We start from the raw sequence: 21,930 nt of genomic DNA on the forward strand, positions 1-21,930 counted from the left end.
TACTGGGTATCAGTTATTCCTGCTATAAAAGACATCCATCATGCCTGCCGGGCATGCAGTCCTTCTTCTAATAACACCCTAGGGACTTCCCTGGTGGTCCAGCAGTTAAGACTCTACACTCCCAATATAGAGGTCCTGGGTTCGATCCCTGGTCAGGGAATTAGATCCTGCATACCACAACTAAGACCTGGAGCAACCAAATAAATAGAATGCTCAAATTACCACACAGCTGCACTCATCTCACATGCTAGTAAAGTAATGCTCAAAATTCTCCAAGCCAGGCTTCAGTAATATGTGAACTGTGAACTTCCAGATGTTCAAGCTGGTTTTAGAAAAGGCAGAAGAACCAGAGATCAAATTGCTAACATCTGCTGGATCATTGAAAAAGCAAGAGAGTTCCAGAAAAACATCTATTTCTGCTTTATTGACTATGCCACAGCCTTTGACTGTGTGGATCACAATAAACTGTGGAAAATTCTGAAAGAGATGGGAATTACCAGACCACCTGACCTGCCTCTTGAGAAATCTGTATGCAGGTCAGGAAGCAACAGTTAGAACTGGACATGGAACAACAGACTGGTTCCAAACAGGAAAAGAAGTACATCAAGGCTGTATATTATCACCATGCTTATTTAACTTATATGCAGAGTACATCATGAGAAATCCTGGGCTGGATGAAACATAAGCTGGAATCAATATTCCCTGGAGAAGTATCACTAACTTCAGATATGCAGATGACACCACCCTTATGGCAGAAAGTGAAGAAGAACTAAAGAGCCTCTTGATGGAAGTGAAAGAGAGTGAAAAAGTTGGCTTAAAGCTCAACATTCAGAAAACTAAGATCATGTCATCCGGTCCCATCACTTCATGGCAAATAGATGGGGAAACAGTGGAAACAGTGGCTGACTTTATTTTTCTGGGCTCCAAAATCACTGCAGATGGTGACTGCAGCCATGAAATCAAAAGACGCTTACTCCTTGGAAGGAACGTTATGAGCAACCTAGACAGCACATTAAAAAGCAGAGACATTACTTTGCCAACAAAGGTCTGTCTAGTCAATGCTATGGTTTTTCCAGTAGTCATGTATGGGTGTGAGAGTTGGACTATAAAGAAAGGTGAGCACTGAAGAATTGATGCTTTTGAACTGTGGTGTTGGAGAAGACTCTTGAGAGTCACTTAGACTGCAAGGAGATCCAATCAATCCATCCTAAAGGAGATCAGTCCTGGGTGTTCATTGGAGGGACTGATGTTGAAGCTGAAACTCCCAATACTTTGGCCACCTGATGTGAAGAGGTGAGTCATTTGAAAAGACTCTGATGCTGGCAGGAGGAAAACAGGACGACAGAGGATGAGATGGTTGAATGGCATCACCGACTCAATGGACATGAGTCTGTGTAAACTCTGGGAGTTGGTGATGGACAGGGAGGCCTGGCGTGCTGCGGTTCATGGGGTCGCAAAGAGTCAGACATGACTGAGCGACTGAACTGAACTGAACTGATAGCTGCTTTACAATATTGTTAGCTTCTGCTGTACAAAAATGTGAATCAGCTATATATATACATATATCCCCTCCCTCTGGGACCTCCCTCCTTCATGCTCCCCCCCATCCCACCCCTCTAGGTCATCACAGAGTTATCACAAAGCATCAAGCTGAGCTCCCTGTGCTATACAGCAGGATCCCACTAGCTATCTCTTAATATTTACACATGATAGCATATATATGTCGATCCTAGTTTCAGCACATGGGCTTAGTTGCCACGTGACATGTGGGATCTTAATTCCCCAACAGGGATGGAACCTGCACTCCCTGCATTGAAAGATGGAGTCTTAACCACTGGACCACCAGGGAAGTCCCGACATAATGTTTTTTTTAAAAAAAAAAACAAAACACCACATCAAATGAACAACCCCCAGATAGAAATACAGATGACTTCCTAGGAGTTGAGCAGAGTTCTAATCCAAAGCTGTCTAGCCTTTCTCCACTTCCTCTGGTCTTTATGATATATCTTTAGCCCCACTCATCCCTGCAATTCTACATGCCGACTCAGAGTAATAATAAATCAGGTTACATGGCTCATGCAATAAAACATAGGACACTGGATGCCAGAGACACAATGGTGACCCAAATGACCTGTCCCCATGGAGCCACAGGTCTAGTGAGGACACATGCTAGGGCATCACAAATGTCAGAGTGTGATGATTCTGAGAAAGAGGATCAGGGAGGTGGGAGGCCCCTGAGACCTAAGGGAGGAGCGGAGGTGAGACAGAAGGAGAACCACCTCTTCTTTCTGCGGGTCTCCCCTCCCCCTCCCCCGCCCCACCCCTTCTCCCCTCCCACTGCCTCATCTCTTCCTCAGACCCCTTAAGGATCTTCTGCCAGGCCGCTTATCCCCCAGGCCATTTCTGCATTCTCTCTGCCCTGGGAGGGAATTCTAAGGGTTCATTTTTGTAGTATTAACAAAATACTTTTTGTAATGCTACTGGATTTCAAAGAAAAGCATGCGCCCTAGGGTGAGCAGTTTTCCTGGTAAAATACTATCCTCTAGGCCTTTAATAAGAGTCTGATGTTTAAAGACACAGGGCCAGGGACTTCTCTGGGAGCTCAATGGCTAAGACTGCACTCCCAATGCAGGAGGCCCGGGTTCCATCCCACATGCCATAACTAAGAGTTTGCATGCTGCAGCTAAGACTAGGTGCAGCCAAATAAATATTTAAAAAGACAGAAAAGAGAGCTAAGAATATACTTTCTGTTTCTTTAAAAAATAAAGACACAAGGTCAGAGATACTTAGTCCTTTCCTGGAAAACTTGTCCGTGGCGACTCTGAGGCCCAAAAGACAACACAGGAAGAAGAATGAAAGGTCTGGAAGCTTCTGAAATGCACAGGAGATGTCAAAAAATGTGAACTCTGAGCACAGGGCCTGTTGTCCCTTATTTATCCTCAGATATTCCAAATGTTTCCCCTATTCACCCACAGAAAATAAAACTAGTGAACTGGATCACATGCTTTCATTTCAAACATGTAGATATATTCCTTCTAAGCCTCCACTGAGGGCAGGAGGAGAACGAGGCGACAGAGAATGAGATGAGGTGACAGAGAATGAAAACGAGGAGACAGAGATGTTTGGATGGCATGACTTAGAGCAAACTCCAGGAGATATAGTGAAGGACAGGGAGGCCTGGCATGCTGCAATCCATGGAGTTGCAAAGAGTTAGACACGACTGAGAGACTGAACAACAACAAAAGCCTCCAGATGATACCATTAATGAGAAAATTGAACTCAAATTCAGTGAAGGGCGAGGGCTTAACACCATGGAGGAGCTCAAACTAGAATGAAGAATCAAGTTTTAAAATCACAAGTAGGACTTTTTTATAGATTTTAATGCTTGTATATACATCAAGTTCAAAGACTGTCTTTCACAGTGACTGGAAAGAACAGTTAATGAAGTCATCTGTAGCCGTTGTCGTTACTAGTAACAGAATCAAAAGTGCACAGAAACACTATTTATAAAAAGAAATTGACAGAAATAAAAATGGATGAGAAAGGATACACTCAGGGGAACTGGGTTAAATAGTTCCACCTGGTACACACAAATGGCCCAGCGGCCAGGGAGAACAAGACACCTTCCTCCTCCCTAAAAGAAGGGCTCTTGGGCTCCAGATCTGTTACATTTAGGAGATTTCAATATGGTTGCTTTCTCTCTCTCCCATATTTTTCCTGTTATCTGAAAAATGTCTCATAGAAGAAGATGGTGATGCCAGCCATGTCCTGGATTCAGTCTGCCTCCATGCAGCCCTCCTGGTCTTCCTCTCTCTTTTTGCCCTCAGCCTTACAAGAAACAAAGAAAGCTGATTATGGAAGCTTCCCAGGTTCACACAGTGACTTCCAGCCAGGGGTAGAAAATGTGTCCAAATGCCTTAGTCATGGAGATGAGAGGATAGAGTAAAACCAACACATCCCCAGAGAACCCACAGTTACAGAGGGGAGTGGGTCTAGTCCTCTGGTGGGTTGGGGGGGGGAAAATAGTTGCAAACCACTGGTTTAAGATTTGAAATAGCTCAGGTGGAATTCCGTTATCTCCACTAGCTTTGTTCGTAGTGATGCTTCCTAAGGCCCACTTGACTTCACACTCCAGGATGTCTAGCACTAGGTGAATGACCACACCATCATGGTTATCTGGGTCATTCAAACCTTCAGTTCTTCTGTGTGTTCTCGCCACCTCTTCTTAATCTCTTTTGCTTCTGTTAGGTCCTTGCCATTTAATATTATCGATGTACTTGAATTTTGAGCTTCTCCTGGGCAGGAGTAAAGTGGCTCATAATTCAGTTTCTACTTTGTCAGGCATATGGGAGGCACCTGGTGAAAAACACTGGTGGAAAGAATGTACACTGAGCCTGAAGCCACCACACTAAAGGGAACCGATAAGATGGGCATTTTGAAAATCAAGCCCTGGGAACGCCAGGGTAGAAACAGGAACCCTCCTGCAGGGCTCAGGGCTACAGAACTAGGTGAGGAGCCGAGCCTGCCACTCAAGAAAGCTTGGGTCTCCACTCAAAGGGCAGAGTCACAGACGGGGGGAAGAAGGAACCCCTCCACTTTGTGTCCATAATAGTCACCTGCTGAGGAAGCCTGGCCGGGGAGAGTCTGAGTTCTGTCACCTCTCCCAGGATTAGGATGGATCTGTCAGAGGAATGATCCAGAAGTGATGTAGGGAGATACGGGCCCCCATTCAGTCAGCTGAGCAGGACCTGTGGGTCTGAGAGCCAGTGGTTCTTGGCCCTCTCAGAGCCCCTGCCTCGTCTTAAAGCCAAGTATTTTCTAAAACAACATTGCAAATCAACTATACTTCAATTAAATAAATAAAACAAATATTTTCATTTGCTCTTCTTGATTCTGAACTGAGATTCATAGACAATATGATTGTCTCTATAATCTTAACAATCAATATCATACCTTAACTATAACAAATGAGAAATGAAAAGCAAAGTATAATAATATGTATTCCTACATGAATATTCAGGAATGATTGCAATGGAAGACAAAATAGCTCCGGCAGACCTCCCAAATAATCCGTCGGGTTGATACTGCTCCACTGGGACCCCTGCTCTAGCCCAAGAGGAGCCCTAAAGTCTCTGAGCTCCCCAGCCAGTCAGCTGGCAGCCCTCACTTTCCAGTAACTCACTCTCTGGCTGCAAGAGAAGAGGCTGAAGGCGGGAACTAGACCAGCCCTTTCTTGTTCCACTGCTGTCTCATGGGGCACCTGTAGGGACCAACATAGGAGGTGGAGGAGCGCCATTAGTGCTGAGACCTTCCGGAGTCCCCAGTTACACATCAATACCCCCCAACGCCATCCTCTGCCCACAGCTGCCAGCTTCCTGCCCAGTGATGCTACAGAAAAGGGAGACCAAGAGGGTCAGCAGGAGGAGGAAGTTTCTGGCAGATGGACTTCCCTTCCTCAAAAATCCCAGGCAGCACTGCTGGGTAAGTTCAGGTTTCTTCCTCTCTTTCACCTGGGCGCCCCGGATGCTGTTTCTTCACCTGTCTGGTCTCTACTTTAGCAACGGTGTCTAACTGCACAATAACGCCTCAGACCCCCCAGTTTGCCTACAGGAATCCTCCAGCCTGCTCATTTAAAAGCCCAGAGATGAGACGAGGCTGCACAGTGAGAGCTCAGTGTGGCAGTGTGGTGCAGGGGAGGGACAAAGTGGCCCTGGATTCAAATCCTGACTGCAGTCTACCTAGCAGCAGTCTGAACTTAAGTAATTTAGGTTCTCTGCACTTCCAGTTCACCAGTGGTAAAATGAAGAGAAGAAAACCTGCTTTGCTGAGTTATATTAAGCATTAAGCAGAATTGATTAAAAAAAAAAACACCCAGCCCAGAAACATAAAATGGTTTCTCCCGCTCTCGATGATCAGGAAGGCAGCTGAGAGTGGCAAGAAAAACAGGGTTCACGGAGCCCCAGAGAACTAGCTTCAAGTCTAGATCCTTGACTGCAGATGGTACATCATCTAAGATGGAAATAATGACCACTCGTTGGGAGAAGGGACATGCATGCCCTGGGGAGCTCTGCACTGGTCAGTCTCATGGCCCCCATGAACCCTGTGGCATCACTGTCGCCTTCACTTCCCTGCTCTTGACTGAGAAGCATTCCAGGTCTTCCAGAGGAAAACCAGCTGGAGTGTTTACTATGCAGTCTGCTGTTTGGTCCACTTTCCCTGCGATCACTGTACTGCAATTACTGAGGGTAGGGGGACCACAGCCTTCCTCCTTGAAAGCGGTATCATGTGTACTGGGGAGATAATGCAGTCTCAGTTTAAAGGAGGAGTTAAAATTGAGCAGGAGGAAAACTTCCCAGCAGAGGCATCTTATCTGTAGAACCATAATCCCTCCAGAGCATTCTTTATGAGGCAGACAGTTATCTGCCAGGGTTTGGCCCGTTTGTGCCTGGAGATGGGAGAGGGGGATCTGGTGACCTCAAATGCTCTTGGCAGGGCCAAGCACCCATAGGTCCTTCTGGGACGGAGGTTCAGGGATGCTAGGGAGGTTCCGCAGCAACCCACCAGCTCCAGGGCCACCCAGTACAGCGAGCCGAGCAGGTGGTACAAGAAATTGAGGCAGGTGGCTGTGTAGAGGTTGGCGTAGTGCATCAGCTGTCTGGAGAAGAGTGTCTGGCAGAAGCCACACCAGAACAGGCTGCCCATCATGCCGTGGCACAGGTCCAACTCCCGGCTGACTCTCTGGCAGAGGGGCAGCTCACTGATTCGAGATCCCATTCCCCTCCACACCCCAGACCTGCTTCACCCACAAGTGGACCTGTCTGCCAGGGTCAGGCCCAGCTCTGCCCTCCCAGGAAACAGTTCCCTAAGGACACTGAGGGCTTCCCTCATAGCTCAGTTGGTAAATCATCTGCCTGCAATGCAGGAGACCCGGGTCCAATTCCTGGCTCGGGAAGATCCCCTGGAGAAGAAAATGCCAACCCACTCCAGTATTCTTGCCTGGAGAATCCCATGGACAGAGGCACCTGAAAGGCTACAGTTCACAGGATCGCAAGAGTCGGACACGACTTAACTAAACCACCACCACCACCAAGGACACTGAAGCCCTCGTCCACCACAGGGAAGGGGCTGCCATGGCGCTCAGTCAGCACGGGCTTTGGGAGGTGGGGTGGCTCTCTCTGCTTGGCCCCAGGCCCCACTCACTGCTTTCCTGTCTGACCCTGGAGAGCGACCAGCCTGCTCTACACTCTCAGCATCACTTACTTTCTGGTAAGACCCACACACCCAGCCCCACTCCTACCCCACCCCCCTAGCAGGCCCCCACCTCATTACAGGCCCTGCTTTCAGAATCTAGAAAAGCATTCCCTTGTAGTCCAGTGGTTAAGAATCTGCCTGCCAGTGCAGGGGACACAGGCTCGATCCCTGGTCCAGGAAGATCCCACATGCCTCCAGGACAACTAAGCCTGTGCACCATGACTACTGAGCCTGTGCTCCTTGACAAGAGAAGCCACCACAGTGAGAAGCCCACTTGCCACGGCTAGAGAAAGTCCATGCACAACAATGAAGACCCAGGTCAAAAACAAACAAATAGTTTTTTTAAAAAAAGAAAAGTGGTCCAGTGTTACCAAGTGTGACCAAGGGCTTCCTTGTTCCCCTCTCTGTGCCTCAGTTTCCCCATCTATAAAATAAAGGTGACAATCCCTGTCCAGTCCCCCTCGAGGGGCTGTGGGAGGATCATACGGCATGAAAGCACTGAATTTCTTACAAGAGGTTCAGCCGAGATCCTGCACTATTGGTCCCCACTGGGCCTGGGAAGGTCGAGTGGCCTGAATCCCTGTGGGACTCTCCCACCTCTAGTGACTCGTCAGGAATGACACTAGGGAATGTGTCCTTTCCTTACCCAGACCCACCAGCGCATCCACCCTAAAGCCTGTCTTCTCAGGCCCTTTGTCTGGCTCACCCCAGACACTAGCGAGGCAGTCGGTCACATGAGGACCCAATCCAGGAGGCAGGCACTTCTCAAGGTTAATGGTGGAGATGGAAAAACCTCAACCTCTCAAGAGTACACTGCTGTCATTCAGCATGTGGGCCAGCAGAGGGCACCAGCTGACAAGGCCCAGTGTTACTCCTGGAGACTGGGGAAGTCAAAGCTGGGCTCTGGGGACCTGGGATAGAGCTAATCCAGGTAGGCAACCTGGAGTCACATGCCTCACCCTCTGCCTCGCCAGGCCCATCCCCTCCTCCTCAGCACCCTGCTCTTACCTGAATCTCCCTCTTGGTGGAGTTGATGAGTTGCGGGCCGTAACTGCTACCATCCGTGTGCCTGGTGCAAAAATGGCCACTTGACCCAGGAGGAGAGGAGCTGGGGGCCCCGGAGGCTCCGGGTACAACCTCCCCAGATGGCATGGGGTGGGAGGCATTCTACGGGCACCCAGTGAGGGCACTGAGCTGGGTGTGTGCCCACATGTGAGAGGGTCAGTGGTTCAGGAGGAAGGACCTAGCGGTCAGTGTGAGCATCTCAAGGGGGTCAGAGTCCGATTTAGTAGGGAAGCCCAGTCAGAAACATACCATGATTTCCTGAGCAACCTGGCATGGACCCTGCTGCCAGGTGTGGACATGGACCACCACCCTCCATCCTGCTCCCCTCCTAGGGCAGGGGTCACAGCTCAGGGCTCTCACTGGTACAGGTCCGCTAGATGCGCGTCCAGCCTCTTCAGCATCTCCATTAGCTCTGAAAAGTGGACAGGTGACAGGGAGCATGACAGCCCTGCCCACTTTGTCCTGGGTCCTAGCTCAGCTAGTGAGGTCAGGGTAGAAAGATCACCGGAGTCTAACCCCACTCCCCCGCCCTGGACCCAGCTGTGTGCATAACATCTTTGCCCCTCTCCTTACATGGAGGGAGACTCCGCCCAGGACAGAGCAGGGAGAGCCCTGTGGGACAGGTGAGGAAGTTGGCCGGAGAGTTAGATGACCCGCCCAAGGTCAGAGGTCAATGACTCAAACCCAGCCCTTAGAACAAGCCCGAATTGTTTGGGTTCATAGTAACTCCTGACTTCTTGGCTGGAGGACTGGGCCTTGCACTCACTAAATTTCTCAGGGTGAGTAGGGAGGACACAGTCAGGTGAGGAAGGAAACCTGGGACTACGGAAACACCACGGGGCTCCGGAGTCGGGAGACAGGATGTGAGTCTCAGCGTTAGCCCTTCAGGCTGTGTGACTTTGGGCAAGACACTTAACCTCTCTGGGTCTCTGTTTCCTCATGAATAAATAGATCCACTCTCATCAACCACAGAGCAGACGGTTTGATCATGGTCACTATTGACCCCACATAGGAGAGAGGGGATGATGACCATGGTGCAAGCTTTAGCATCGCTGGCCAGCGCTCCCTGCTGGTCTGCCACCTACAACTCACCCTTCTCTCGGGCCCAGATGCCCAGCTCCTGGACAGCTCAGGAACCACCAGACAAGTCTGCTAGCCCTGCCGCTTCTTGGACTTGAGTATGTCCCCCAAAGATGTGATCCCCGATGTATAGGATGCCCTTCCCCTGCACCCCAAGCAGCTCATACACCATGTCCGATGACCCTGCCGGACCAGGGGAGGACAGGCCCACTCACAGTCCTTCCTGTCCTAGCGAGCAGGCTGGGGACAGGGGCTCCTAGTCCTGTCCTGGCGGGCAGGCCCGGGATGTGGGCTTCTAGTTGAAAGAGGGTCACTAAGGAGGAATGGGAGGGAAGGAGGGGGAAGGGGGAGCTGGTACCTCCAGAGTAGACAGCACAGTGCTGGTGGGGGCTGGTGTAGGTACCAACACAGAGCTTGCCTGTGTCCTGGAGGGGGGAGAGGGGTACCCTGGTCAGAGAGGGTGGGGGGTTGGGACTGGCAGGGGTAACTATGGGGTGAGGAGAGAAAGGGGCCACAGACGGCCGTGAAGGAGTCCCCTCCCTGAATCCCTGCCTCCGGGGACAGACAGACTGCAGAGCAGCCACCACCAAGGGCAGGTCAAGCCTGAGAGGCAGGCTCCCTCCCCACAGTGTGGTCCATGGGTCACAGAGGACAAGCCTCGACCCCTGCATTACCGTGTTGACCTGTCTCAGCACCATGCCCTCCACAAAGAAGCGGAGTTTCTGTGTGTCCACCACGATCATATCAAAGCAGGACCTCCAGGGCCTGGCTGCAGCCTCAGCCAGCAGGTGGGTGGATGAGATGTGGCGGGGCATGTGGAGGGGCACGTGGCGAGGCACATGCCAACACACACGCTCAGCCTGGAAAATCTGATTCAGGCTTTCAGCCAGGTCCTCACCGACAGCTGCCCCGCCCACACCTGGCCAGGATGCCCGCCTGGCTCTGGACCGGTGAAAACTCACCGGCCCTCACATCTTAGGCTCATCCTCGTGCCCCAGCCCTGCCTCTCAACCAGATGGGACATCCCAGGGCTCAGGAACTGGGGCCTCTGATCACCCAGCATCCCCAGCCATGCTGGCAGGAAGTGCTCAAAAGCTATGAGCAGAGGCCAGTGTTGGATGTCGAGTAGGCTGTGTCAGCCCCTGGAGTCCCTCATAGCACAGAGTCAGAGACCCAGGGACGCGGGACGAGAGCACAGGTTCCTGCCCACCCCACCCGCCAGCTGGAGCCCTGCTTACCCATTAGCCAGCCGGGTCCCCATCGGGTGTGTCTCACTCCCCACCCCCAGGCCTGCCGAACCCGCTTCTCGCCCCCTTCCTCACCCTCTTCTGCCCCATCCACACCCTCCCCAAATATCTAATCACTTTTCCAAGGTCTACCCACCCCTCCAGGCTCCTCCCATAGCCTGGCTGGAGTCACAAGTCTCCCACCCACTGGGAAAGTTCCAGCACCCACTGGGGAGGTTCCATCGGGCCCACTCAGGTGAAACGATCCCCCCCATACTCTTGGTTCCTCCTGGAGGAGAGAGCTGGACATGGGAGGGACCTGCAGCAAGGTGGCCCAGCCTCCCTGCCCTAGACACAGCCTCCACCAGCCAGGCCCACGGCACTCACCTCACCAGCACCTAACAGGTAGGTCATGATGGCCTGGCAAGGACAAGGCAGAGGTTAGGGCACCTAGCTGGGTCAGACCAGGCGCTGCCAAGGCCCTCAGCCCACAGGACACACCAGGGACCACAGGAGCAAGATGGAGGGGAAATAGATAATTTCACAGAGACCCTAGGCTTCCCTGGTGGCTCAGGGGTAAAGAATCTGCCTGCAGTGCAGGAGAGGCAGGTTTGATCTCTGGGTCAGGAAGATCCCCTGGAGAAGGAAATGGCAACCCACTCCAGTGTTCTTGCCTGGAGAATCCCATGGACAGAGAAGCCTGGCTACTGTCCACGGGGTCACAAAGAGTCAGACACGACTGAGTGACTAACATTTCACTGAGACCTTAAAAGGCCAAGAAATGGAACCCAAGATACCAACCAGGCAGTGAGAGTTTCACCCCCAACTGCTTCTCCACTCCCTCACTATTTCTGCAGGGCCTCAGTTTCCCCAGAGCCAGAAAGGAAAGTTCTCTGGCCCAGAGGCTGAATCCTGCCCCTCCACCCACCTCCATTTACACACTCACATCTGTGTAGTTGTAGCTGCTGTTGGTAGCCAGGAACACTTTTCCCACCTCCTTCATCTTGTCCAGCAGGATGGGGATTCGTGCCTGGGGCAGAGAGAAGAGCCACCTCCAGCAGTGGGGTCTCCCCAGAGCTGCCCTGGGAGCCTGTTCTCAGGTTTCAGCCCCATGGGTGGGCAGGGGGCCCCAGGTCAGGCAGGAAGGCAAGGAACAAGGCCAGGGTGCAGAGCTCTGTCTACATCTTGAAGAAGGAGCCAGGGAAAGGAGGAGCAGACCCATTGCCCCGGGGCAGGAGGGGACAAGGGGAACAAGGCTTAGTCATGACCCTAGTCTAAGGCCACTCACATCCTTCTCCAGGTATTTCTCTAAGTCCTCCAAGGTCTTCTCCTTGAGACAGCCCTGCAGGAGGGAGCAGAGCGGTGAGTTCATGAGCTCATATGTGAATGTGTGTGTGCACACGAGCATGCGTGCACATGCCTACATCCAAGATGGAGGAACCCAGACCACCATCCTCAACTGGAAGCAGAGTGAAACCTTATGGGGTCTGGGGACCTGGGCGTGGCCTGGGGCCCTGGGACACTCACCAAAAAATGGACATAATCCATGGCATCCATCACATCCTGGAAGAGGCTTCGGAAGGACATGAAGAGTTTCCCGTGCTGATAGCCCGTTCACAGCTGAGTCAGGCCGAGAGGGAGGCTGATAAGGGCTCCTGAGGAGACCACCACCCAGGAGCCCTACCAGCGGGACTCCTTCCATCCACGATAAGCAGGACACTGGGTTCATGTTCCAGCCCTCTTGGGAGGGGTGTCACCCTGCGCTGAGGGTCACCCCTTGGGGGTATCAGTTATAGAGTTGGGGGGTCCCACATCTAAGGCCTTCCCACTGAGTTCTTGAAGCCCTTGGAACCCCTCAGGAGGAGCCTCTGCCTCTTGCTGGGGCCCCCACTTCAGGGCTTGGCCCCTAAGGGGAGCAGTGTCTGGCTGGGTCACCCAGGGCTGGGGGACAGGAGGGGCACAGAACGCACTGATGTAGCGGGAGCAGCCAGAGAAGAAGTCTACCAGACAGGCACAGAGGTAGGTTTCTGGGGTTGGGGAGGCCGGTCAGTCTCTGCCCCAGGGATCCAGGCCAGAGCCGGGACCACCTCACCATCAGCCCTCAGCCCATCAGCCCTCACCAGGCAGGTTGAAGAACGTGTTGAGGATGTGAAACCGCTGCAGGTCGTCCCTCTGAATGAACTTGCTGGGGTAGAAGCTCCAGACCTCCGCCCTGAGGAGGGAGTGAGCAGTGTGCCATGATGCCCCCTCCACAGCGCCCCCCAGTGGTCGGCCAGGCTCCGCCGCTCCTTCGCGCCTCTCCCCATCCTCCTGTTCCTCCTGTCCCTCTTTCTTCAGCTGGCACTGCCGAGTCCCTGCTGTGTGCTTGACTCACCCCCCAGCCCCCACCGTCTTTCCTGCAGCATCCTTGCCCCCCAGCCAGTGCCTTACTCCAAGAGGGAGGAGAAGCTGTGGGTGCCCAGCAGCACGTTCCCGTGGGCATCCACCTTCACCAGGTTTCCTTAGAGCGCGTCGAACACCAGCCCCCTGGGTGAAGGCACAGAGGCTGTGAATGGGGTACCGGGGCCGGGACTCGGCTCAGCATCCCCCACCCCGGGCCCTGCTCACCTGGTGGGGAAGATGGGGTCGTAGATGTAGCGCAGGATCTCGTGCTGGTACCCGATGCACACCAGGCGCTCCAGCAGCAACTCGAAGGCCAGCGTCTCATAAGCCGGGGACTTGTTAGCTACGGGCCGAGCAGACCCAGGCCCATTGGTGCCCATTCCTCGGCCGGTGCCCCTGGCCCCTAATTACTCACTCCCCAACCCCCACCCCTCCCCCTCTCCGCTACCAGCCAGAGTGTAGTCCATGTCAAAGCCGAAGCAGCCAATCTTCCCCATCGCCAGTCTGCGGTTGACAAAAATCCTGGAAAGGGGAGGATGTCTAGATCAACGCCTCCAAACTCCAAGGGCCAGGGCTTCCCTGGGCCTGCGTGTGTCTGAGCACATGTGTGTATCTGAACACGTGTGCCAGCTTGTGCAGGGCTTCTCTCACCGTGGGAGTGTGCTGGGGGCATCCGCAAGAGCGAGGATGTACCCTGGTCAGTGGGGGTGTCACTTTCCTGATCGAGGTCGCTGTGTCCAAGCTCAGAGATGTTGTGTTTGTCCCAGGTGGGCAGCATAAAGCACCATGTCTGGGGGTGGGGGAGGGGGGAGAGCCCCTCCCCCCGCAGAGTGTACACAGTTTTCCATGTGGTCAGTCACTGCTCACCTATAGGAGGATGTTCCCTTGCAAGAGCAGGGGCTTGCCTGTGTTTTGAGTGTTATCATCTCCGTGTATTTGAAGGAGTCAGTCCCAGGGCTGCTGTGTTGTGTGGGGTATGTCAGGAAATGGCGTGTTTATCATGATCCCCTCACCCCCCCATCCATCTCACCACTGATGCCAGTCCGGCTCCAGGGCCTGCGGCTCCCCTCTGAGCTCCCTTAGCTCTCCCCCATCCACACTGGCCATTGCCACCAGGAGTGAGAAGGCAGTGGTTCCTTCTCTAGTCACCTGCCCACTATCAGTGGTGTCCAGCAGCTCCCTTCTCCCTCAAACCTTCAGACAACAATGCTGACCCTGCTGGCCCCACCCTGGGCCCCCATCTCCTCCTCCTCTGAGGGAGGAGTCAGCCAGGACAGTCTGCGGTGTCCCTTCTGTTCTTTAAGTGCGTTTGCATATGCGCTCAGTTGTGTCTGACTCTTTGAGACTTCAGGGACTGTAGCCCTCCAGGCTCCTCTGTCCATGGGATTTCTCAGGCAAGAATACTGGAGTGGGTTGCCATTTCCTCCTCCAGGGGATTTTCCCAACTCAGGGAGTGAACCCACATCTCTTTTGCATTGGCAGACTAGTTCTTTACCAGCTGAGCCATCAGGGAAGCCCCTGTTTTTTAAGAGAGAAAGCAGCAATTATCAAGAAAGAACAGTTCATCTGTATTATACTATCTTCACTTCTTGGATTTATGCATCCAAGGACCACAACAACCTAGAATGTAGCAGAGAACTCAGAGTGCAACAAACATGGAGGGTGAAAAGGCAGGAGACTCATATGCTTTAAAAATAAAAGACTGTCCCCTGACAGAGGGTAGCAGAGACAAGCATTTAAAGAGCTTTGAGGTACTGTTCTGAGAATATATCTTTCTGTTCCTGAGTAATGTGGTCCACTGTTAGAACGTTTAGAGTTTCTTTACCGTAGCTCTCAAGGCAAGCTGAGATTCCAGGCTACTGTGCTGAACTCTGTGAAATTTCCCTTGGAGTGTCATCTGAATGCCAAGTTTGCTTGCCACATTTGTGGCTTCCTCAAACCAAAATTCATGATAAACTTCGATATTTTCCATCACTTCACTTACAGAATGCAGCATGACAGTCAAGCTACTGGCTGTGCAGAAGACATGACTGTCTACTGCCTCATCTTGATTTACAAGCAAAACCTAGAAAACCTACAAAAATAAGTGTTTTGTGGTTTACCTAGGAATAATACACAAAATATTGCAGTTATTTTTAGTGAAGGAAATCAATTTTTGCATAATTAATTTCAACCTAAATAAAATGTGAATTTTGTTTTAAAAGCATTTTTAAATAAATAAATAAAAGTGTCTAATAAAGAAAGAAAGCACTTAGGATTCTTGCTTTACAAACAATTCTAGCACATTGGGTTATCAATCTTCCTGCTGCTGCTGCTAAGTCGCTTCAGTCGTGTCCGACTCTGTGCGACCCCATAGACGGCAGCCCATCAGGCTCCGCCGTCCCTGGGATTCTCCAGGCAAGAATACTGGAGTGGATTGCCATTTCCTTCTCCAGTGCATGAAAGGGAAAAGTGAAAGTGAGGTCGCTCAGTCGTGTCCGACTCTTAGCGACCCCATGGACTGTAGCCTACCAGGCTCCTCCGTCCATGGGATTTTCCGGGCAAGAGTACTGGAGTGGGGTGCCATTGCCTTCTCCGATCAATCTTCCTAGCCCAAGGCAATTTAAAGAAGTAATTTCTGGAGATTTCCTTGGTGGCTCAGGGGTTAAAAATCCACCTTGAGATGCAGGTGACCTGGCCAGGGAACTAAGATCCCACATGCCATGGAGTAACTGAGCCTACACCCTGCGACTACTTAGTCATGAATTCTGGAGTCCGAGCACAAAGAAAGATCCCACATGATGCAAGATCCTGAATGTCACAACTAAGACCTGACACAGCCAAATGAATAAATAAATATAAACTGTAAAAAGAAAAAAAGACGTTCTGGGAGAATGGCATTGAGACATGTGTATTGTCATATGTGAAACAGAGCACCATTCCATGTTCGATGCATGTGACAAGGGCTCAGGGCCGGGGCAATGGGATGATCCAGAAGGATGGGATGGGGAGGGAGGTGGGTGGGGGGTCCGGGAAGGGGAACACATGTAAACCCATGGCTGATTCATGTCAATGTATGGCAAAAACTATTACAATATTGTAAAGTAATTAGCCCCCAACTAAAATAAATAAATTTATAAAAAAAAAAAAAAAAAAAAAAGAATTGCTACACGTGTGCCTAGTTGCTCAGTCGTGTCTGACTCTTTGCAACCCCATAGACTGCATAGCCCGCCAGGTTCCCCTGTCCATGGAATTCTCCAGGCAAAAATACTGGAGTGGGTTGCTACTTCCTTCTCCAGAGGATCTTCCTTACTCAGGGATCAAACCCACATCTCCTCTGTCTCCTGCCCTGAAGGTGGATTCCTCACCTGCTGAACCATCACAGGAGCTAGAAGTATACCAGGAGCTATAAGAAATGGCAGATGACTAGAATCTCAGAATCAGGAAAAAAAAGTAAAAAATGAGTACCCAAGAGCAGAGTAATTGTGATCACTTAGTGCAGAGCTGTAAACAGGCCCTGTGCTGTGCTGTGCTTAGTCCCTCAGTCATGTCCGACTCTTTGCGACTCCATGAACTGTAGCCCGCCAGTCTCCTCTGTCCATGGGGAGTCCCCAGGTAAGAATACCGGAGTGGCCTATGCCCTCCTCTAAGAGATCTTCCCAACCCAGGGATCGAACCTAGGTCTCCCGCATTGCAGGTGGATTCTCTACCGTCTGGGCCACCAGGGAAACCCAAACAGGACCTAAGGGTCCATTATTGTTGGTTTTGCAACAGAGCTTGATGGTTTCCATTTAGAATTTTGACCTGGATCATCCAGAAAGACTTAAAGGATGTAGCATGTCCTCTTTTAAAACACATAAAACACAAGGTTATGACACATTTGATAAAATATTCTCTCCAAAATAGCCAAACTAAGTGAAGTTAGGCACTGTTGAAGGGATAGAAATTATCTGGGCGGGGAGAAAATATTTCAGTGAAATAGTCCCATCCTTGGTAATTCCAAATGAACAACGGTTAGATGGTGAGGCAAGCGTATGGAGGCTGCAGGAGGCACGTTAGCTCGTTTTCACCCACCTCTGCCTAGAGCCCTCACAAAGACCCTGGACTTTTCAACAGCGTGGAAGACAAAGGCAGAGGGAATGTTTCAGAGGAGGAAGCTAAAGAGACATGCCAACCAACTGCAGTATCTACTCTCAGATATTCAATCAGGGAAGGGGATTTAACCCAAGGACATAATAAGGTCAACGAATAAGACAAGACGATCGGTGGCAGCTTAAAGCACTGGCTCAAGGTCAATTTGTAAAGTTGACACCACAAGAAAAATACTCTTGGAAAATATCGAAGTATTCAGGGTGAAGGTCATGACATGTGTAACTTACCTTCAGATTGTTTAGGGAAAAAATTATGCATGTACACATATATATGTGTGTGTGTGTCTGTCCATCTGTGTGTGTACATACTGGCAGGGACAGATAAAACGATAAAACAAATGGAGTAAAATGTTAGCAATAGGTAAATCTTTTTTATTTGTGGTTGTAGGGGAGGCACATAGCTTGTGGAATTTTAGTTCCTGCACCAGGGATTAAACCTGGGGACTCAACAGTGAAAAATGTGGAGTCCTAACCCCTGGGGACTTCCCTGCTGGCTTAGCGGTAAAGAATGCGCCTACAATACAGGAAACGCAGGAGACTCAGATTCAATCCCTGCATCGGTAAGATCCCCTAGAGAAGGAAATGGCTACCTACTCAGTAAACTTGCCTGGAAAATTCCACAGACAGAGGAGCCTGGCGGGCTACAGTCCATGGGGTCACAAAAATTTGGACACGGCTGAAGTGACTAAACAACAACAATCACCACCACTGGACCGTCAGGGAATTCCCAACAATAGGTAAATCTTGGCAAAAAGAATAAAGATGTTCTTTGAACTATGTTTTATTTTTACAACTTTTCATAAACTTTTGGAATTATTTCCAAATTTTAAAAATATATATTTTAATTAAGGAGGCCCAAGGCCCCTTCATTACCATCTAGAATGGTCACTTCTGCTCCCACTTTCTTCTGAGCTCCCAGCTGGGCCCCTCCCATCCACCCAGAGGCAGTAAAAACAGGACCATTCAGCCTGCAATCCTGTTGACTCTCACACCCAGGCTGTGCCTGTTTGGAAGGTGTCCAGGCCCAGCATGTGATGGCCTTGCTCCCTGTGGCCACCTGACATTCAGAAAGGTGGCCAGATCTGGGGCGCCCAGGGCGGGGGGTAGGCCAGTCACCGCTCACACTTCACCTCCACCTTCAGCTGGAGGCATTATTCCAGATCACACAGTTGGTCCACTGCAGTAGAGTTTGAGGGGCCTTTTGTTCCCCTGAGTTTGGAGAAACCCTCTCGAAATCACCAGAAACTTCCCGTAGACCAGGCTTCCTCACACAGGAGTGGCTGGTACGTGGAGGGATCGAGATAGGAAGTGGAGCAATACATCAGGAAGGCCTTTTTTCTGTTTTAACAGGAAAGTAGGATTTATTGGTGTGTGATAAGGAGGGGACTGCGCCAAGGCTCTCCTGATCACAAGGCCCACCGTTTGCCCAGGGGCTCCGATTAGGGATGTATCTGACCACACAGTCATCTGGGATGAGCCATTTTTCTGTCACCATATTTTCAAATTCATCTACATTAAACTTAGTAAGTCCCAGGACTTCTCCAATGGTCCAGCGGCTAAGACTTGGTGCTCCCAAGGCAAGGGACCTGAGTTCAATACCTGATCAGGGAACTGAGATCCCACATAACACAACTAACAGTTCACATGCTACAACTAAAGATCTCGTATGCCACAACTAAGGCCCGCCTGATGCAGGCAAATAAATAAATAGATATGCTTTTTTTTAATAAATAATAAACTCAGTAAACCCCCACTTCTTGGAGACATGGATCTTCTGGTGGCCAGGGAACTTGAATCTGGCCATGAATAGGGTCTCAGGGCTTCCCTGGTGGCTCAGCGGCAAAGAATCTGTCTGCAAACCAGAAGCCACAGGAGACATGAGTTCGATCTCTGGCTGGGGAAGATCCCCTGGAGGAGAACATGGCAACCCACTGCAGTATTCTTGCCTAGAGAATCCCATGGACAGAGGATCCCGACAGGCTACAGTCCATAGGGTTACAAAGATTTGGACACATCTAAGCAACTTAGCACACAACAGAGCCTCAATCACATGCTCCTTGCTCTGCAGCTTGGTGCAGATGGACATTATAATTTGGCCAGTGTGTACCCTGGTCACTGGGTCCTGGGGCTTTCCAAAGGCACCGTGCATACCTGTCTGGAACCTATCAGAGCCTAAGAGCTCCAGTACAGAACAACATCTTGTTGATGCAGGTGATGTGAAGGGGTGGAGCCACACTTGGATGTGAAAGCTATCTTTGCCACTGCTTTTCATCATGTACATGTTGGCGCACACACAGGCAGCCCCTGGGGCCTCGGAGGACAGCTGCCTATCCTCATCAGACACTGTGTGCCCACAGAGTGGGAACTCATCCACTTTTGCCTTCTTCTACCCCAGGTCAAAGATGCGGATCTTGGCATCAGGGACATTTCAGCAGAAGTGAGACTCTGGGTTTGGCTTGTTTTCACGGTACCAGTAACACCAGGCAGGGCAGAAGCTCATGGCAACGGCAGGATCTTCAGTGGGTGTGCCAAAGGGAAAGAGCCATCAGGAAGACTTTTTTTGTTTGTTTGTTTTTCTTGGCAGCACTATGCAGCACATGGGATCTTAGTTCACTCAGCAAGGATGGAACCTGCTCCCGCTACATTGGAAGCATGTAATCTTAACCACTGGACCACCAGGGAAATCCCAGGAAGGTTTTTTTTTAACAGAGGGACATCCTGAATGAGATCTTCTGGAAATGTAGGATTTGTATTAGTTTAGAGGAGCAAGCAATGGCACCCCACTCCAGTACTCTTGCCTGGAGAATCCCATAGATGGAGGAGCCTGGTGGGCTGCAGTCCATGGGGTCACACAGGGTCGGACATGACTGAAGCGACTTAGCAGCAGCAGCAGCAGAGGAGAAAGAGATTTCATGTAGCCCACAGTGTGCCCAGTGCTGAGAGGCTGGAAGGAAATTGACCCACAAGGACAGTGGAGGCTGGGCACAGCCTACAGGCCATTGGCCATGGGAGCCTGGGCTGGCCCAAGGGGGTTCCGCCCCTCTAATGTGGCCACAACAGCCAAAGGACACATCACCAGGGTGAATAAGGAGGGACATGACTCCACTTGCAAGAAGGGCCTGGGGCTGAGTCAGGGCCCACATACAATTCTGCCCCAATCTTGCCCCACCCAGGGCAAAGGCCAGTTCCCTAAATGGGTAGGGGACCATGGAGGGAGAGATTTGGGATAAGAGGTTAGGAAACTTCCAAGATCCTGTCTCTCTCACCATCAAAATAAAGGAAGTGGCTGGGAGTTTGTGGTGTGGGTGTGAGTGCAGATGTGAAAGTGGGCGTGAGTGTATGTATGCGTACTGACTGGCCACTTGGCCATCCTGACCATCCTACAAGAGCACAGAATGGGGGTAGGGAGGCCAGGAGTCAACATTCCCCCTCAGGACATCATACAGCACTTTGGAGCCCCTCTTTTAGGTAAAATTGGCCCCTGAGCAAGTGAGGTGAGGCGTCATTTACCCCTAACGGCATCTTGCAGACCCAGTGTCCCCACAGGATCTGAGGCTGGCAGGAGGTAGAAGAAGCCAGAACCTGGGAGACAGTGCTCTCCTGTCCCTAAACTGACAAGGCAGTCTAAGCCCCAGTTGGAAAAGAATTTCCAGACAAAGAGCATTTCAGAAGGGAAGGAGTTTAAAAAGAACAAAGAGCAGAGATAACAAGGGCACTGCAAGCGCAGCGGGCCGACCTCCTGACAGACCAGGAAGAGTCCACAGTTTTTGTGGGTTAATTGGCAATTTTTATAGCCTCAAGACAAAGAAAATTCCTGCCAGAAGGTTGACGTTAGGTTATTGGTTAGGATAACCCACTCCAGTATTCTTGACTGAGGGACAGAGGAGCCTGGAAGGCTACAGTCCATGAGGTCTCAAAGAGTCAGACACGAATGAAGCAATTTAGCATGCAGGGTGATTACTGGAGTGGGCATCTTTGCCTAATTTTCATCATAAAGCTTGTTAGTGATGATCGGGGCTTTTGGCAAGAGTTACAAAGGGGCTCATTTAGCTTCAGAGGTTACCTTGGTTCTGGGCTCCACTTCTGTGGCCGTGGTACAAGGCCTCACACCTGTGGCCTTGGGGCAGGACTCAGTATAAGCCATGCAGCTTGGTGATCCTGATGGGCAAAGGGTGAGGTGCTACAGGAGGGCCCCAAGACAGGTCTGGGGCAGGTTTGTTGTTCAGTTGCTCAGTCACGTCCGACTCTTTATGACCCCATGGACTGCAGCACCCCTGGCTTCCCTATCCATCACCAACTCCCGGAGCTTGCTCAGACTCATGTCCATTGAGTCGATGATGCCATCCAACCAACTTGTCCTCTGTCATCCCTTCCTCCTGCCTTCAATCTTTCCCAGCATCAGGGTCTTTCCCAATGAGTCAGTCCTTTGCATCAGGTGGCCAAAGTATTGGAGTTTCAGCTTTAGCATCAGTCCTTGCAATGAATATTCAGGGTTGATTTCCTTTAGGATTGACTGCTTTGATCTCTTTGCAGTCCAAAGGACTCTCAAGAGTCTTCTCCAACACCACAGTTCAAAAGCATCGATTCTTCAGCACTCAGCCTTCTTTATGGTCCAGCTCTTACATTCATACATGACTACTGGAAAAACCATAGCTTTGACTAGATGGACCTTTGTTGGGAAAGTAATGTCTATGCTTTTAAATATGCTGTCTAGGTTTGTCATAGCTTTTCTTCCAATCAAGCGTCTTTTAATTTCATGGCTGCAAACACCATCTGCAAGAAAATAGTCTGTCACT

The 21,930-nt window shown here is 50.8% G+C and overlaps 1 protein-coding gene and 1 pseudogene across 1 annotated transcript; both read right to left on the minus strand.

Annotated features, from left to right (window-relative positions):
- Positions 1-3,774: 3,774 nt before the first annotated feature.
- Positions 3,775-14,111, minus strand: NT5DC4 (5'-nucleotidase domain containing 4). Its single transcript, XM_081590470.1, is given in 20 exon segments — positions 3,775-3,828; positions 5,183-5,260; positions 8,260-8,320; positions 8,677-8,728; positions 9,409-9,438; positions 9,441-9,504; positions 9,506-9,579; positions 9,755-9,821; positions 10,071-10,256; positions 11,010-11,042; positions 11,569-11,652; positions 11,911-11,964; positions 12,150-12,242; positions 12,591-12,649; positions 12,743-12,834; positions 13,053-13,148; positions 13,230-13,347; positions 13,453-13,544; positions 13,656-13,667; positions 14,035-14,111. Coding segments are annotated over 20 exon segments (1,476 nt in total).
- A 5,065-nt stretch (positions 14,112-19,176) lies between these two features.
- Positions 19,177-19,634, minus strand: LOC145547279 (large ribosomal subunit protein uL16-like; annotated as a pseudogene).
- Positions 19,635-21,930: the final 2,296 nt, after the last annotated feature.

Source organism: Giraffa tippelskirchi, chromosome 4 (assembly GCF_054371585.1).
Source record: "Giraffa tippelskirchi isolate mGirTip1 chromosome 4, T2T-mGirTip1v1.2.pri, whole genome shotgun sequence".
NCBI classification, from domain to species: Eukaryota; Metazoa; Chordata; class Mammalia; order Artiodactyla; family Giraffidae; genus Giraffa; species Giraffa tippelskirchi.